This window comes from Macrobrachium nipponense, chromosome 11, assembly GCF_015104395.2.
Source record: "Macrobrachium nipponense isolate FS-2020 chromosome 11, ASM1510439v2, whole genome shotgun sequence".
Classification (NCBI taxonomy): domain Eukaryota; kingdom Metazoa; phylum Arthropoda; class Malacostraca; order Decapoda; family Palaemonidae; genus Macrobrachium; species Macrobrachium nipponense.
Window position 1 is genome coordinate 83,934,642 of NC_061087.1, and position 18,668 is coordinate 83,953,309.

Sequence of the window (18,668 nt, forward strand, 5' to 3'; positions counted from 1 at the left end):
TCTGTGTCCTGGAGACTTCAATGCTGCCTCCGGTAAGTAGTTATCTATGTCCTGGAGACTTCAATGCTGCCTCCACTAAGTAGTTATCTGTGTCCTGGAGACTTCAATGCTGCCTCCACTAAGTAGTTATCTGTGTCCTGGAGACTTCAATGCTGCCTCTAGGAAGTAGTTATCTGTGACCCACAGAGGAACTTCCACAATGCTTGCCCCTCCAACTAAAGTAGTTTTATCTGTGACTTGGAGACTTCAATGCTGCCTCCACTAAGTAGTTATCCGTGACCCGGAGACTTCATTCACCTCTAGTAACGTAGTTTATCTGTGTCCTGGAGACCTTTCAATGCTACCTCCCTAGAGAAGTGTTATCTGTGACCCGCAGACCGTTCAAGCTTGCCCTAGTAAGTTTAGCTGTGTCCTGGCGATTTCAATGCTACCTCTAAGTTAGTTAGTTACTTGGTTACCTGGAGACTTCATGCTGCCTCCTAGTAAGTAGTTATCTGGTGACCCGAGACTTCCAAAGCTGCCTCTAAGTAAGTTAGTTTTCTGTGTCCTGGAGACTTTTCAATGTGCTGCCTCCATTAAGTAAGTTAGTTACTCTTGTTCCCTGGAGACTTCAATGCGCCTCTAGTAAGTTTATCTGTGACCCGGAGACTTCAAAGCTACCTCCACTAATTAGTTATCTGTGTCCTGGAGATTTCAATTGCTGCCTTCCTTAAGTAAGTTTAGCCTATTCTGTGTCCTGGAGACTTTCAATGCTTACGTCTTCCAACCTTAAGTAGGTTATCTGTTATGAGCCACTTCAATGCTGCCTCTTAGGTTAAGTAGTTATCGTGTCCTGGAGACTTCAATGCTGCCTCTAGTAAATTAGTTATCTGTGACCCAAGGACCTTCATGCCTGCCTTCTTAGTAAGTAGTTATCTGTGTGGAGACCTTCATTGCCTTACTCCAACTAGTAAAGTTATCCCCCGGTCTGGAGATTCATGCTGCATCTTAGGAAGTAGTTATTCTGTGTCTGGAGATCCAGCTTCATCTAAGTAGTAGTGATTCGTGTCATGGAGACTTCAATGCCTCTATAAGTAGTTATCTTTTTGGCCCGGGAGACTTCATTGCTGCCTCTAGTTAATAGTTTATCTGTGCCTGGAGACTTCAATGCTGCCCCTCTAAGTAGTTTATTCTGTGTCTGGAGACTTCACTGCTGCCTCCAAATAAGTAGTTATCTGTGTCCTGGAGACTTCAATGCAGCTCTAGTAAGTAGTTATCTCCTGGGGACTTGAGATCATTTAATTCGCCTAGACTCAAGTAGTTTCTGTTAAGTCCTGTGGTCCTTGGAGACTCAATGCTGACCTCCACTAAGTAGTTATCTGTGTACCTGGAGGACTTCCAATGCTGCCTCTAGAAATAAGTAGTTATCTGTGTCCTGGAGACTTCAATGCTGCCTCTAGTTAATTAGTTATCTGTGACCTTGGAGACTTCATTGCTGCCTCTAGACTAGTAGTTAATACTGTGTCCTGGAACTTCATGCTTACCTCATTAAGTAGTTAATCTGGTCTTGGAGACTTCCAATCCTTAGCCTCTAAGAAGTAGTTATCTGTGTCCTGGAGACTTTAAGCTGCCTCTAGTAAGTAGTTATCTGTGTCCAGGAGACTTCAATGCTGCTTCTAGTAATTAGTTATCTGTGACCCGGAGACTTCATTGCTGCCTCTAGTAAGTAGTTATCTGTGTCCTGGAGACTTCAATGCTACCTCCACTAAGTAGTTATCTGTGTCCTGGAGACTTCAATGCTGCCTCTAGTAATTAGTTACCTGTGACCCGGAGACTTCATTGCTGCCTCCAGTAAGTAGTTATCTGTGTCCTGGAGACCTCAATGCTACTTCCAGTAAGTAGTTATCTGTGTCCTGGAGACTTCAATGCTGCCTCTAGGAAGTAGTTATCTGTGTCCTGGAGATTTCAATGCTGCCTCCACTAAGTAGTTATCTGTGACCTGGAGACTCCAATGCTGCCTCCAGTGAGTAGTTATCTACATCCCTGGAGATTTCAATGCTGCCTCCAGTAAGTAGTTATCTGTGTCCTGGAGACTTCAATGCTGCCTCCAGTAAGTAGTTATCTGTGTTCCTGGAGACTTCAATGCTGCCGCCACTAAGTATTTATCTTTGTCCTGGAGACTTCAATGCTGCCTCCAGTAAGTAGTTATCTGTGTTCCTGGAGACTTCAATGCTGCCTCTAGGAAGTAGTTATCTGTGTCCTGGAGACTTCAATGCTGCCTCCAGTAAGTAGTTATCTGTGTCCTGGAGACTTCAATGCTGCCTCCAGTAAGTAGTTATCTGTGTTCCTGGAGACTTCAATGCTGCCGCCACTAAGTATTTATCTTTGTCCTGGAGACTTCAATGCTGCCTCCAGTAAGTAGTTATCCACATCCTTGGAGACTTCAATGCTGCCTCCACTACGAAGTTTTTTGTGTCCTGGAGACTTCAATGCTGCCTCCAGTAAGTAGTTATCTGTGTTCCCGGAGACTTCAGTGCTGCCTCCACTAAGTAGTTACCTGTGTCCTGGAGACTTCAAAGCTGCCTCCAGTAAGTAGTTATCTGTGTTCCTGGAGACTTCAATGCTGTCTCAAGTAAGTAATTATCCATATTCCTGGAGACTTCAATGCTTCTCTCAGTAAGTAGTTTTCTACATTCAAGGAGACTTCAATGCTTCTCTCCAGTAAGTAGTTATCCTTATTCATGAAGCCGTCAATGCTGCCTCCGGTAAATAGTTTTCCATATCCTTGGAGACTTCATTGCTTCTCTCCCTTGGAGACTTCAATGCTTCTCTCCAATAAGTAGTTATCCATATTCCTGGAGACTTCAATGCTTCTTCCCTGTAAGTAGTTATTTACATTAATGGAGACTTCAATGCTTCTCTCCTGTAAGTAGCTATCTACATTTATGGAGACTTCAATGCTGCTCTTCAGTAAGTAGTTATCCATATTCCTGGAGATGCCAATATTTCTCTCCGGTAAGTAGTTATCCATATTCCTGGAGACTTCAATGCCTCTTCCCTGTAAGTAGTTATCTACATTCATTGAGGCTTCAATGCTTCTCTCCAGTAAGTAGTTATCCATATTCATGGAGACTTCAATGCTGTCTCCAGTAAGTAGTTATCCATATTCCTGGAGACTTCAATGGTTCTCTCCAGTAAGTGGTGATCTATATTCCTCAAGACTTCGACGCTTCTCTCCAGTAAGTAGTTATCTATATTCATGGAGACTTCAATGCGGCCTCCAGTAAGTGGTTATCTATATTCATGGAGACTTCAATGCTGCTCTCCAGTAAGTAGTTATCTATATTCATGGAGACTTCAATGCTACTCCATAGTAAGTACTTATCCATATTCCTGCATATCTTCCTCTTTCCATTGATGCATTGTTTCGTAAACTGGCGCACCTCAAAGTTTACCTAGCTTGATTAGCTGAATATTGATATATTTACCTGCCTAATAAGGGTTAAGTAGTTGTCCATAATTCTGGAGACTTCAATGCTGCTTGCTCTTCAGTAAGTAGTTATCTATATACCTGGAGAGTTCAATGCAGAACAGTGTTTAGTTTCTATTAAAACACATCAAATATATTGCGGCTTCAGATTAAATTATCAAGGACTAAGTGAGTCATTCTATGAATGTCCTGCTCAAGATGTAGGCCTAGGCCAAGGTCAGAAGAATCTGTCCTTTTAGTATTGAAACCAATGACATACATTATATAAATTGTGGCCTTGGCCTAAATTTTCAAGGGTTGAAGACTAAGAGACTGTGTCAGTGTCAGTCATAGTATTCCGATGTCAGACATAGGCCAAGGCTAAGGTCAGGAGAATCCAGCTTCGTGGTCTCTACACTACCTTCAGTGCAGTGTGTGTATGTAAAACATCTTTCACTTCTCATATGTAGGTTTGGTTGGCGTTGACCTGCTTAAGATGTTCATGATTGACAGGAAGAGCACCAAAAGAAGGAACAAAAAGTTTGTGCATCCTGTTGCTTTACTTTCAAAAACACTTTCATCTCATAATTATATCCTGAGCTGTCAGAAAGCTTTATCTGCATCTTATAAACATATATCATAGGTTGTAACCGATTTCATTGCTTCGAAAGGAAAATTAAGCTTGGTGAAATGCCAGTCAAATCAAATTTACTTACAAAATTTAATCACAGGTTAATCATTTGTAGAAGCCTCTTGGGCACCACGTCAAGGGCAACACTAAATTCTGTTAGACCTAAGTACTGCTGCTTTCTAATCATGAGGAGAATGAATGAGTTAGGTGCTATGACCAAACCAAAACCCCTTCCCAAAAAAATCAAGAACAAGAAACAAGATTTTAGAATATCAAGGGTTGACCTTTAAGCAAAGGCAAACAGAACTTCTTAGACTGCAGTTCCAGAGCTTTGTAAAAGAGGGGAAAGAATGGTCATGTGACCGTTGAAATATTAGCATTACTGATTTTTCCACACCACATCTCATGAAGAGTGACCTGGGAGGTTGCAGGGCTACCTGAGGATGGAGGGAGGGTGGGACTGGAGGATAGGTAAGGGACGGGGCGGGGTGGGGGTGGAGGGCGGGTTGGCTGGAGAATCAGCAATGGGGGGTGGAGGAGTCGTTGGTTAAACAGACTCTCATTTAATTTGATCCTAACAATAAGGAAAGCAAAAATCGACACTGATGGTCTAATAAGGGAAGGGTCAGGATAATACAAAGCTGTAATTACTGGAATCAGGAACAATGCTTGTTAAACATGAAAAAGAATGAATAACAATTATAGTGGATGTAGCCAAATACACTACGTGTTTCACTCAAGATTAGTTTGGTGCTCATTTTCACAAACAAAAAACTAATCAAATTCGGTTTTAATTAAAATTTTATTAAAAATAAAAAAATTAATGGACAAGGACGCAAAAATAGCAAAATGTATCTTGAATTCATTGAACTGACAAATCCACGGGATCATAAATAGTCGACAAATTCGAGACTGAAGCGACAAGAAGTCTAGTCACGAATCCCACGAGACGAAAGGCTGAAATGAAAACTCATATCGCCTGCAAACTATTCCTTTTTATCCACTCTTGGGTTGGTATATAAGGCCATCAGGGTGGTTTAAGGTGTGTTGTTACTCGGATGACTCGAGTTAAATACCGGCCAGAGAAATTTCCATCTAGGTTATTTTGGTGAGTCGAATAAAAAACAAGTATGAGTGACACACTGGACAGATTAGTTCCTTTATACATCTGGTGGTCTATAATTTTTCCTCAAAGTCTTCCATATCGTAACCTGTCAATGGCTATCATAATTGCCTTTATGACATTATATTTATAGGTCTTGGTATTTGCTGTTTATAATTTCATTACTTTAAAAATAGATGGTTTGTGTAAATCCAAAGAAGCGTATTTCCATTCAAATAACGTTCTGAAATTGACACCTAATAATGATCTACCACGAACAAAAGTAGGATCCCAGCAAGTACCTGCACAGCTACACCTGAATGGAACAAAGGTTGACGATTATGGTTAATAAGGACTGAATATGATTTTTACCATTGCTCTTTTTATTGCTCTGTTACTATACTATTTTTCTATTTCTTTAACATCGGCTCAGTTCACTGGTAATGTGAACTATTATTCGTATATCATTAACATATTGTCTACAGTAATGATTAGAAAATATGAACATTAGCATCTAATAGCTCGACCATTCACATCCGTCTTTATAAGACAAACAGGCTTCATTGCTGCGTTACCAGACCATTATCATGAAACAGAAGGGGACGGGGTAAAGAAACACTTTTAGGCAACTGTACCATCCCGCAATATGAATCCATGGTCAAGAGAATTATCTCTAAAAAGCTTAACTAGATGTAGAGCATCCGCAAACATGTATTTGCTGTTGTCCATTGGATTAATAAAGGACCTTCCTCGTGATAGTTTAGGGCGAGGTTGAGTTGACGTCACGCTCTCGACCTGGCAGAAGCTTATTTTGGGTCAGGGCTGACAAGAACTCCTATAATACTCTTTGGACCTTGAGTTGAACAATATTAACAAAATAGTAAATGAAAGAACAAAGCTTTTTACAATAAAACTTAGCACAAATGATTAACAAAACCATTCGTCATTGCGGTGATACACAGCTAACTTGATGTAGAAGGAGGTAGCGTTTATATTTTTTAAGAATAATGAATGAATAATTTTAAGTTATCGTGCGTCGTGGTATTGTTGAGGAGAGAAGAAGAGGCAGTAAAATCTTTACTATAATATGTACGTAAAAGCAGTACCAATTCACATAAAAAATTAAATTTCGCAATAAATTTAACAATGATAAAACATGAAAACAAATGCAACACGGTAAAAAAAAAAAACGCTTGCTTGAGTCAATGTTCAGTGCGCGAGAGAGAGAGAGAGAGAAGAACGGCTCTGCTTCACATTGACTTAGATTATTCCCCCATTTCTTTCACTTACACTCGATCTGCCCACATCACTTTTATTTTTGTTACGGCAAAATACCAATCTAGTGATAATTGCTTTTTACGATATTTTTACTACTGTAAAAGTAACCCACCTCTATAATAAACAAACTGGCGCCGCTTTCAGCTTCTGCATGCCTTCGATTGGTTGTTTAAACGGCTTCCTTGTGAAAAGTTATTATATTTCTCTTTCCTTTTCTTGCATTCTTGACTTATTACTTATTTGTTTGTAAAATCCTCATGTTTGTTTCAAGTCTGCCGTTTGCCAACAGTAAGTTGATGTATTGTGGCATTATTAATCTATTTCGTGCACTTAAGAACCAAGTGTAAACACGCTGATTACTCTCTCTCTCTCTCTGACACAATCGGACACACACACACACACTATCGATTCCTTTAATTATCTTTGTACCCAATGTCAATAAAATGTTTTTGTCATCAACCTTTGCATACTGCAATCAATTTGGTTTGCTCAAAACGGTTCCCGTCTCTCCTCCCTCCATCCCCCAGCCGGCCGGCGCCATTTTTACCAAACAGTACGTAAATTGTACACAGAAAAAATAACATTTAGAAAATTTTACTTCATATAAAGTACTGTTTCATTACTTGACACTCTTGATTTAACTTTTGAACACATTAATTATAGAAAAAATGTTTCTTATGGGGATATTTGTTTCATATTTCGAACAAATCGTACTTTGAACAGCCTTCTGGAACGGATTAAGTTCGAAATACGAGGTACTACTTCAAACAAATCGTACTTTGAACAGCTTTCTGGGACGGATTAAGTTCGAAATAGGAGGTACTACTGTATATTTATATATATATATATATATATATATATATATATATCTATATATTATATATATATATATATATATATATATATAGATATAATTATATATATATATACCATGGATTACCAACTTCATAGTTCAGAGTATAAAATTTAACTGAGAACCTATGGAATTTGCTTAAATCAAGGTTTTCAATAAAGTCAAAACAAGCAATAAATTTCCAGAATCAATCCATTGTAACAGCACAAAGTGTAAAGGAATTCATTAAAAAGTCCAAAAGACAAGTTTTAAATATTTATTGAGTCAAAGAAAATCTTTGTCTTAGTAAAACAAACTTATGTAGGATTAGCAAGCTTGATTTTCTAGATTACTAAAGATAAAGGACAGATTTAAAAAATGTGAATAATACTTTGAATCAAGAAAAACCACTGGATAAGAGATAACAAATATAGTAATAATACTGTATTGCCAGAATAACCAAATCCTTAACTAAACAATATTCGGACATGGTTCTGTTCTTCAAAACAATAGTACAGTGTCAAAATTGAATTACAGCAATGATCAAAGGAAAAACCAACTGATCCACGATAATCTTAAATTAGATCTGTTTAAGTTCTTGCTGTTTCATAATTTTCTTCAAACCAGCGTATTGTCTCTCTGATTCCTTCTCTTATGGGAGTAAACTTGAAGTCAGGCAGGAACTGTCTCATCTTGGCTGTGCTCACTGTCTTCTTGTACTGACCATCAGTCTTTGTTTCATCAAAGACAACATCACCTTTGAAACCAGATTCCTCCACTACTATTTCAACAAGTTCCTTTATGGAAATTTCATCATCTTCATCAACTGTAATAAAAAAAATAATGCAAAATACTATATGAAGAGAAAATTAGAGATGGGATCAAAATAAATTACTGGGAATTGTTCCCATGATTAAAATCTTTGCAGACAAAGGTTCAAACATCGTTGTGGTGCTTGCGTTAAGGGGTAGAGGTGCGAGGAGGTGATGCTGCTATATGGAATAAGAAGGTTGTACACCAAGAGCAGTTATGCTTGAGGGAGTAGTAGTGGTAGTATTCCATAATGCAAAAATTAAAAATGACCATTGCAGAAACAGTAATCACAATAAATACGGATTGGTGATAGGATAAAGGGGAGGAGGCACAACCATGTCAGAGCATGGTGCCCTAAGACTGGTCTGGTTGGGATGCATCCCAGTTTAAATATGTATTTGATCTGCTTTTAAGCACGATGAAACCCACAGAAATAACATGCGCAGCTCTTATTCACTTTTACCCATTTTTTCCCACCCACACTCCTTTTCCTCTTAGAGGGGGTGGCATCTGGTCTTCTATTGTGGTTATCCATCCAAGTACTAAACAGACACCACATTGTTTAACTTGACTTTCTGAATGACAAGCAGTGCAACAAAAATGATAAATATATATTTATTACATAAATCTGACATATTGTGAAAATTAGCCCCTATATACTCAAATACTATGCAAATTCTGATGCTATATCCTCTTTAGTCATTATATACTTAAATATGCAAATTCTGATGCTATATCCTCTCTTTCCATGAAATATCACCATCACAATTATAAAATGACAAACAGCTAGGCACTAGAAATTATCCTATTATTGAGACCGAAGGATTGTTTGCGTATGAACAATTATGAAAATAACAACCTCATTAATGAAACAGCAATGCCTAGTTGCCTAACTACTGTACTCATAACCTAAGTTTCTGAATCTACCAGTCTTCAGCAAATGCAATTAAAAAAACGGGCTGTTAACACTTTCTACCTTGAAATTTCTAAAAACCCTTTTCTCCCAGATTCACTGACAGTTGCAAAAAATTGTATAAATATTAACAATTTTAGGGTTAACTCATCTACAGTACTTCCCAGCCCAGAGTTCATATTTAACAATAATCATATTTTTTTCAAAAGAAAAATAAATGCAAGTCATGATGAGATAGGGCATTGCAATGTTAGTTTGTTAAAGTCAAGTAAGTTCATGGAAGTAAGCAACTGTGTAAAAATTGACTTGAAAATCTTTTTAAAGGAATAGATATAAAATGAGTTACCAAAAACTACAATTTTTATTACAGAACTACCTGTTAAAAGAATTAATGACAGATCTTCAATGAGGAGTAAAAAGTCAATGTTACCGAGATGCTTACTAAACATGACTAATTATGGAGATTTATATCAAACAGATTACAATACCTGAAAAGAAGATGTTTTCTTCGTCATTATACTCTCTAATTGCCCATATCATGAGTTTAGCCAAATCATATGAAAATATGAACTGTCGAAGTGGTTTTCCTGTTCCCCAAACTATCAAGGGAGTATCTTCCTTTTTGCACCTGTGTACCTGCATGTAAATTTTATCATTAGCACGTGGGAATGCATCTTTCATTTACATCCCAAAAAATTTTTTGCGTCCAAAAAAAACATAAAAACATTATGAATGGTTATACATACTATGACTCATAATCTGTTTACATAATTTGTGAGGTATCTTTACAGCAATGAGTTGCTGTTGATGAGACGTTTAGCGAACAAAGACCTACTGCGTCATGAGTTCCACAGGGTAGTGTTCTTGGTCCGTTGTAATGTTCAGTGTACAGTATACAAGTAATATGGTTTGTTGGCCTTAAAAATAAGATTGTTAAGTATGCCAATGATGGCAAGACTTGTGGATGTAGTAAAGTCTCCTCAATGAGAAATAAAGCTGTCCTTAGTCTAAATTGTGATATGAAGCAGATTAGTGACTGGTGTCGTTGGTATAAGACTAAACTGCAGTAAAGCGTCCACCCCATCCTCCCCTTCTGAATGGGACTCTGCTCAATGAGTTTGGAGCTTTAACTATTTTGGTGTAATTTTTGACTCCCATCTTACTTTTGAGAAACATGTAATGAAAGTATCAGAAAATAACGCATGAAAGTCATGTATTACTTACGTAAGGCCTCGTATATTTATAAGTGATAAAATCGATACTACAACCTGTTTAGGTCATTTGTTTTCCTTTCAATAGAACACTGTTCTCCAGGGTGAATGTCTGCTTCTGACAGAGATTATCTCCTTTAGATATTGGTTCTTAGTGGTAGGTTTGTTCCCTAATATTAGCAGTTATAACTTTGGACTATTAACGAATGGTCTCGTTTGTCAATTGTTCAAAAGTCGTATTTTATCAGAAACCTTTCACATTCACAGATCCCTGATCCTTTTTTCCTGCCGAGAATGACCAGATTTGCTGAACAGCTGCACCAATAAGCAGCATATGTGCCTAGCAGTCAAACTTCTCAGATCCAGAGGTCCTTTATTCCTGAAGCCGTTAGACTGTGGAAGTCTCCCTGAGGATGTCGTGCAATTGGAACTTCAAAAGTTCAAGCAAATATGCAACACAATATATTACTCAAAGCAATTCTCCTTGTACCTTAATAATTTACTTACATTTTCATCTACTCATTTATTAATTAGTTTATTTACTTTTTTCATTCCCGATATCTGATCTCTTCTTTCTGTATTTCCCATTATTTTCTATTACCTCTTTCTAATAAACACCTTAATCATTGGAAGCTTGAATTTCAAGTCAATGAACCCCGTGGGTTTGTTCCACATGAATAGGGTTCATTTTCTGAAAAAAATAATAATCTGATTTTCAATTCTGATATCAAGAGCTTCTTTGTTTGTATACAAAAATAGGAAGATCTGTGATAATTTGTCACATTTACAAAGATACATGTATGTGATTTTAGTGAATGTGAGTGATGAAAATTATAAATTTAGTTTCAGCTGGGCACTGGTTTGGCGGAAGGCATGTAGCTAGTGGTACAGTTGTCTTGAGTCTTTCACAACAGAGTAGGCATGAATTGAGAAAATTCACTCTACTAATATTTACTAGGTACTCAGATATGTACAGTATTTTACATCAATTACCTTTTTCATATGTTACAGGCAACATGTTCATTCTCCAATGGATGTAAGTAAACTGAATGGAAGTTCTCACATATTATGAAAAAGACCCAGTAAAAGGAAATATATTCTAAAATAAATTAAATGTTACATTTACAGGTAATATTCAAGACATTTTAAAAAATTACCCCATGAATTGACAAAGATATGCCATGCCTGAAATTATGTTAAAAATTTAATAATAAAATCTTCATAAAACTATAAATGATACTGCCCAATCAATTAGTTTGGATGCCATGACTGCAATATTGTAAACAAACTGAAATCAACCTACCTTATGAATCAGCCCTGGTATAACGTGGGCATCCTCCAAGGAGAAGTTATCGTTAGGCCCGTACAGGTTGGTGGGTATGACTGACAAAAAATTACATCCGTACTGCATGCGATAACAACGGTTCATGACATCTAACATCCGTTTTGAAAAGGAGTAGCCAATACTTGTTATGTGTGGAGCACCGTTGTGAAGCTGAAGGATAAAAAATGTTACAGGGTATGTACTTCATTAAAGGTTTCTTCCAGATTTTTATAGGTTTACCACTCTAATAGTACTACACTTACATGTCTATAAGCCTAGCATTCTTATAATAATATATTGGAGCTAATGATCACATAAAAAATGTCCTAAGGTTGCAGATACAATTTAACAATAATATTTGTACTGAAAAATATATTTTCAATGAAACGTTGAATATGCACTAACCATGGATTCAGTGATGGGATAAGTGACATTGTCCGGGTAAATGCAGGTCGAGAGGCAAGAGATGAGTTTCTTCACCTTTATGTCTTTACATACTTGGTACACATTGGTGTTGATGCTTTGGTTTGTCAACTGAAAAAGTAAGAAGTTGCTGGAGATTGATTTAAAACTTGACTATATTCTTAAATTCAGCCATATTCACTTCTTAGATAAAATCATCTTCAATTATCATAGATTCTCATTTGAAACTTACTAAGACATCACTGTTGAACTTTATATTTCTAAACATCCCAGAAACAGCAGAAGCCAAATGAAGCACATGAGTTGGCATGTACTTCTCAATGACTTTTCGAGTCTGATTTATATCCCTGTAATAAAAATAATTAGTATAAAGTATTCGGAGGGATTCAGTATAAGGCATGTATTGTATTTCACGCGAATATTTTGTAATTCTTTCCAATGACTTGAAATTCACACTTCTAAAGAATATGGTGCTCATTAAGAAGTAAGAGAAGGAAAAGGGAAATACAGAGAAAAGAGATCTCACTTATTAAGAGTAAAAAATAAATAAATGAGCTCATAACAACATAATGTATTAAAATGCAAGGAGTACTCATATACACACATACTGCAAAAGAGTAATTTAGTATCACTGCCGCATACCTTTTGGCGCTTAAGCTGCAGTGCTCAATCTTTTAATTTGCATCTATTCTATTGTGGCATATTCTGTCCTGGCTGTTCTCAACTCGAAAGTCTTAAACAAGTTTCGTTTCTAGTTATTATCTACAAGCAAATCGTTCAGGTAGCCTCCGTCACTCTAGCAACACGACTCTTGTTAGACTATACGTAATATAATTTTTATTGATGCAATATAGACATAATTTAAATATTCTAGCTTTCATGGTCTTTCTGTAAATACTTAGAGTTTACAGATTTCTCACAATTTTCCATTCTTCCCTCTGCAATAACTCCAGATTTTTGCTTTCGAGTTTTTCCTGCAATATGTATATGTAGTTTTTACCTTTTCATTCCTTTCTGTTACGATATATTCATATCTTCAGCTTTTTTTTTTTTTTTTTCATTCTCAACTCTTCCAGATTTGTAACATTTCTCCGTACTTTTCCTTGTAACTTGCCCTGATTAGTTTGTCTTTTCTTACTTTTCTTTGCTATTCATCACAACTCTTAGCACTTTTTATACTTCCCCTGTAATCTAATTTTTTTCTTACTTCCTACTATAAACTCAAATTTCTAGTTTTTTTAGTTCAATTGCAAAAAAAAAAAACTTTTTTTGCCGGGATTTCTGACTTTAATCCACATTACATAAAGACTGTTAGCAATTTCTTCTTACTTTCTATTGCAGTAATTCCAGTTGTGCATATCTTTTCTTATTCGTCCCTGTTTGAAGCATTTTCCATAAATTATTTTGTAAATTACTCAGATTTGTATTAACTTTTGCATCAATTTTGAGCTTTTTTTTCTCTTACTGTTCAATGCAGTGCATTTTTTGTTTTTAATATATATTTAGAATTTTAGCTTTTGTTCCTTACTTCCCCCCCAACCCACAGCCAGATGACATCAAGTATTAAACACGATTTAATATAGTTGTGCTGAAGTAAAATGCAGCATGAAAATATGATAAATGTGAATACATGGATTAAAAAAGTTCTGCAATGACGAAGCTTGGAAAAAAAAAAACAGTTTAAGCTTTAAATAATACCCTGTAATATTCAGATAAGTGCGGGATAAAGTTCAAACGGTATTGGTGTTTAAGTCTTGGTAAAAAACAAGAACAGCAGTTATGATGAGAGAGAGAGAGAGAGAGAGCAATACTTGCCTCAAATCACCGTCTTTGGAGTTAATAAATATCCATTCTTCGTTGGGTCGCTTCTCCACCTTGACAACTCTCTGAAGAGCGTAGCCGAGCATACCCGACCCACCAGTCACCAAAATCGTCACCTTTTCGTCCATGATGAAGTTCGGAAGATCTGGAAAGAGAGTTAGGAAAAGAGAATGATGAGAATTAGAAAAGAGAACTGGAGGTGAGAAGAGTTAGGAAAAGCGAATGATGAGAATTAGAAAAGAGAACTGGAGGTGAGAAGAGTTAGGAAAAGAGAATGATGAGAATTAGAGAAGAGAACTGGAAGTGAGAAGAGTTAGGAAAAGAGCATGACGAGAATTAGAAAAGAGAACTGGAGGTGAGAAGAGTTAGGAAAAGAGAATGATGATGTGAATTAGAAAAGAGAACTGGAGGTGAGAGTTATGTTGTAAAAAAAGGCATATTTGACAACAGATTATGTAAGTAAAAAACGAAAATAACAGTTTATACGAATATTCCCGAATGTGGCAGGTGCTTCGAAAATTGATCTGATGAAGAAAAATGTGTCAATATAGTTCCGCATTAATAAATGTCCCTTGCGAATGGAATCTGTTGAAAGAAGAGTAAAAAAACATTTTCCGGATTGTGGTAAGTCTTACTCAACAAAAACAGGACGGACGTGATGCTTTTAGAAATAATCGGTTTAACATACAACAGCTTAACGCTGTACAAGTGTTCGCCCCTCACAATTCAATTGTTCAGGTGATACAGTGGAAGTTTTGCTTTAATTTCAGTTTTGACAATAAATCTCTTCATCCTATCGCCTGCGACGTCATTACAATAGATAGAAAGTGCGCGCGCGCAGAGAGAGAGGGGAGAGGAGAGGAGGGAAGGGGGGAGAGAGAAAGGGAGGAGAGTGGGGAGGGAAGGGAAGAGACGCGCAGACGAGAGAGAGAGAGAGAGAGAGAGAGAGAGAGAGAGAGAGAGAGAGAGAGAGATTTAACTGGAAGCTATTTTCAATTCGCAGTAATTATGTACTAAAAAAGAGAAATAAGGAAATAAATAGCAAATTATATTGCGTCGCCTGAAAAATCTTGAAAAAAATATTGAAATTCATCTAGTGTCGTATTTATCCTCATGTACGCACGAAAACACGTAGGCGTACCACGCCTGCCTCTTTCTTTCGCTAAATTAAAATTCTCGCCAAAAGCTATCACCGATATTCGTCCAATGAGACTACAGCCACCGCCTTGGGAAAATGAGACACTTTCGATGCTTTTCACCCCTTGAAAAAGATCATCCGAAAAAATCTCTTGTTGATAATATACATGTCATTCAACTTCTCAAGTCTTTCAGAGAGAGAGAGAGAGAGAGAGAGAGAGAGAGAGAGAGAGAGAGAGAGAGAGAGAGAGAGAGAGAGAGAGAGAGAGTACGAGCAACATAATTATACGCAAAGGTGACAACAGTTAAATATACGTGGTCATGTACAGACAAGATTACGACCAGATGATGGAAAAACATATAAACGACACTTCGAAATTCATTAAACCCAACAAAGACCCTACAGACCAGCTGAAGAAGAGAGTGGCAAGACCAGCAAAGGAGGCTACCGAACAATGAATACTTTTCCGAACATCGTGTGATCTATGGTATGAGTGGTCTGAGTAGATCACTCATATCTCAGATCACAGCCCCCATCTAAAAATTAGCTAAGACCCTGAACGACATAATCATGCCGATGAAACACACTCTAAGATCAGCAACAGAATTGATTGATATCCTGAAAACTAAGCAAACCACCAAAAAATCGCATCAATGGACGTTGAAAGCCTTTTTATTGATGTTTCTGTAGACACCACAATAGACATAATCTTTAACATGTACCTACCGGTCACAACAAACTCCACCACAAATTCAAGAGAAGATCATAAGACGCATGCTTGGAGCGTGCACAAAAGAAGCACCATTTCTTTCCCACAAAGGAGAATTATACAGCCTAACTGATGGTGTAGCCATGAGTTCCCCCTGGGGTTCTTATGGCGAACATTTACATAGCTAATTTAGAGGGCCCTGTTTTTAATAATCACGAGAAATGAGAAATTTATGCCCGATACATTGATGATACTTTCATTGCAACAAACAACAGACAAGATGTTCAGATTTTAAAAGGCATCTTCACAGAAAAATCTGTACTAAACTTTACCATAGAACACAACAGAGATCAAAAACTTCCATTTTTAGATGTGCTAGTAAACATCGAACAAACATATAACACACACTTTACCCACTGCACCACATGGAAGACGACACTCTTGGAGCCAGACAGAATACAACAGCTACTCACTAACAACGAATTTGAAGACAGCATGATACAATCAGAAACACGCAATTTTTTTTTTAAAGATACTTACTACAAGCAAGACAACACTACAGACCAACACGACGAGAAGACAGGACAATAGATAAAAACATACTACCACACTAACTTTAACAACGAATATAACAATAACAGGAATATCACTAAGAAGATCATTAAAAAGAACGTCAAGGCACAAGCCCCCTATACCGACATAAATATACAGGTGTATTGCAAACCAAACCTACTTGCACACTTGCAATGAGAAATGGCACGTACGCACCACACCTAAGGAGACGACCACTAATGTAGTTTATGATCTAACTCTCAGGCAAAGAAGGCTCATTAAGGGGCTGGGGGAGGCTCCACTCCAAACCACCGTTCCTACAGCCACTACTGAGACAGAACTCCCGAAATTTCGTCACAGCAAAAGGATAAAAGTCTCAATACTCATTAGTATCAAACTTAGAAGCCAAAAATAAACACTTGAAGATGACAGTGAGACCAAAGTAAAACGCAGATATGATCATTACGCCAAAAAGGGGAAACTGCCGAATTCCTGAGGAAACACCGAATTCCAGCTGCTAGAGCCAATTGAACGGATAAGGAAAACAGTGATCTGCCAGTTTCCGACGTCCTTGCCCCTAGACCCGATTCTTCAGCTGCAATATTCCTTGGGTCCTGAGATGCATCAGAAAATCAGGAAATCCCACGAAAATGGTCATCTCTACCTTCAAGGAACACATCCCAACCTACGTTTCCCTCGGTGTATGGGGGAAATTTCCGTACAGAAGCCTACACATCAGAGCCCCTACGATGCTTCAAATGTCAGAAGTTTGGACATCACAGCGGCCGCTGCACAGCAAACGAGAAGTGTGGGATATGCAGCAAACCAGACCCCACAAAACAGTGCCTAGATATCTACAAGAGGGGAGAAGCAGTGACCAGCAAGTGCCCCAATTGTTCCAAGCAAGGTCCAGTCAACACCTTGCCTGGAACAAGCGCTGCAGTGCAGGAATAGAGTTGAAATGATGAAAGCCTATGTTCCAGCCAGTGTCAACCGAGAGAGAGCAAAACAGCCAGTGACAGTTCCAAAACCATCACAGTAGAAGGGATCCTCATTCTCTTCGAGAAGCTGACAGGAAAACCTGACGGCAGAAGAGCACTGCTGGAATGCATACAGCCGCACCTGATCCAAAATCCTCGGCCCAAAGCAGTTGTTGTTCACTTTGAATAACAGCTGTCTTTCAAAATTCGTAAATAATTTTTCAATTTCCACAGAGCAAGTGAAATCTTTGGAGTATCCTCTATAGTTTCCTCCTTTTTCTCGATCTGAAATATTTCTATTTTCCTTCCTGGTTCTCTACGACTCAATCAGGACTTTTTGCTGTAAAAATTTATTCTCGTTTCAAATCACATCTACTGTTACAGGCTGCTCTTAGAGAAAGAGCTCGTGTTGGCATTATGCTGGCTTAATCTCCAACAGCAACATCTAGCATAATCTTCAACAGCAACATCTGTATATATTAATTCATGATTGAGAAAGCTTGAGATAGGAGGGCCAAACGGACCATAGCAATAAAGGGAAAACACACAACCAATCTGTCTACTTACCCAGAATTTTGAAGAATCACTGAAAGCAGAAGTTAGGAAATAATGAAAAGCCTGCATCAAAGAAGTTAAGTGCCACAAAGGCAATTGCCAAAAAAAAAATATTGTAAATGATAGAAACTCTGCCCCCAAAACACACATAGTATATATATATATATATATATATATATATATATATATATATATATATATATATATATATATATACACAATCAAGAAAATGTCTGTTTGTTTGTTTGTATGAACACTGTATAAATCCACATTTCTTGACCAGTTTTTATGATGTAATAAATATAAGTCAATATCAAACTGGGAAAGGTCATGGGGAAAACGGAATTGAAATCAGATCATTGGATGGGTAGAGCTGGGGTGTGGGAAAGGGGCGAAATGTAAAAATTACTGAAAGAACAGATATTAGTGTCTGAGCCATAGTTTTCGAGTTTGCTAAGATGAGCAGTGATAATCACAATGCACTTTAAGTCCAAGTTCAGCCCTGAAGAAAGAGGGGGAAAGGGCTGAAATGTAAAATTAACTGAAAACAACATATATTAGTGTCTAATACACAGTTTTCGAGGTCGCTGAGAAGAATAGTGACACTCCCGATGCCTTTTCAGTCCAAGTTCAGCCCCAATAAGGAGGGGGTGAGAAAGGGGTGGCAAAGGTGGTGTGACGTAAAAATACCGGAAAATGACAGTTATTAAATGTTTAATCCATAGTTTTAGAGGTTGCTGAGATGAATAGTGACATTGAAAAGTCCACATTCGGACCAATAGGAAAGGCAGGGTGAATATGGGTGGGAAGGTGGTGACATTTAAAAATAACCGAAAACTACAGATATTAGTCTAATCCATAGTTTTCGAGGTAGCTGGGATGAACAGAGGTACTCCTGATGCCCTTCAAGGCCAAGTTCAGCCTCGCTAGGAATCGGG

The 18,668-nt window shown here is 37.6% G+C and overlaps 1 protein-coding gene across 7 annotated transcripts in view; it reads right to left on the minus strand.

Moving 5' to 3' along the window:
• Positions 1 to 7,552: 7,552 nt before the first annotated feature.
• Positions 7,553 to 18,668, minus strand: part of LOC135206663 (GDP-L-fucose synthase-like) — a 184,907-nt gene continuing 173,791 nt past the window's right edge. For all 7 annotated transcript variants that reach the window (XM_064238035.1, XM_064238045.1, XM_064238089.1 and 4 more), the window contains 6 exons: positions 13,791 to 13,941; positions 12,208 to 12,322; positions 11,958 to 12,086; positions 11,532 to 11,723; positions 9,506 to 9,653; positions 7,553 to 8,117 (listed from right to left, as the gene is read on the minus strand). In XM_064238035.1, the coding sequence (XP_064094105.1) occupies positions 7,882 to 8,117; positions 9,506 to 9,653; positions 11,532 to 11,723; positions 11,958 to 12,086; positions 12,208 to 12,322; positions 13,791 to 13,941 (971 nt within the window). In that variant the 3' untranslated portion in view covers positions 7,553 to 7,881. The remainder of the gene's footprint in view (positions 8,118 to 9,505; positions 9,654 to 11,531; positions 11,724 to 11,957; positions 12,087 to 12,207; positions 12,323 to 13,790; positions 13,942 to 18,668) is intronic.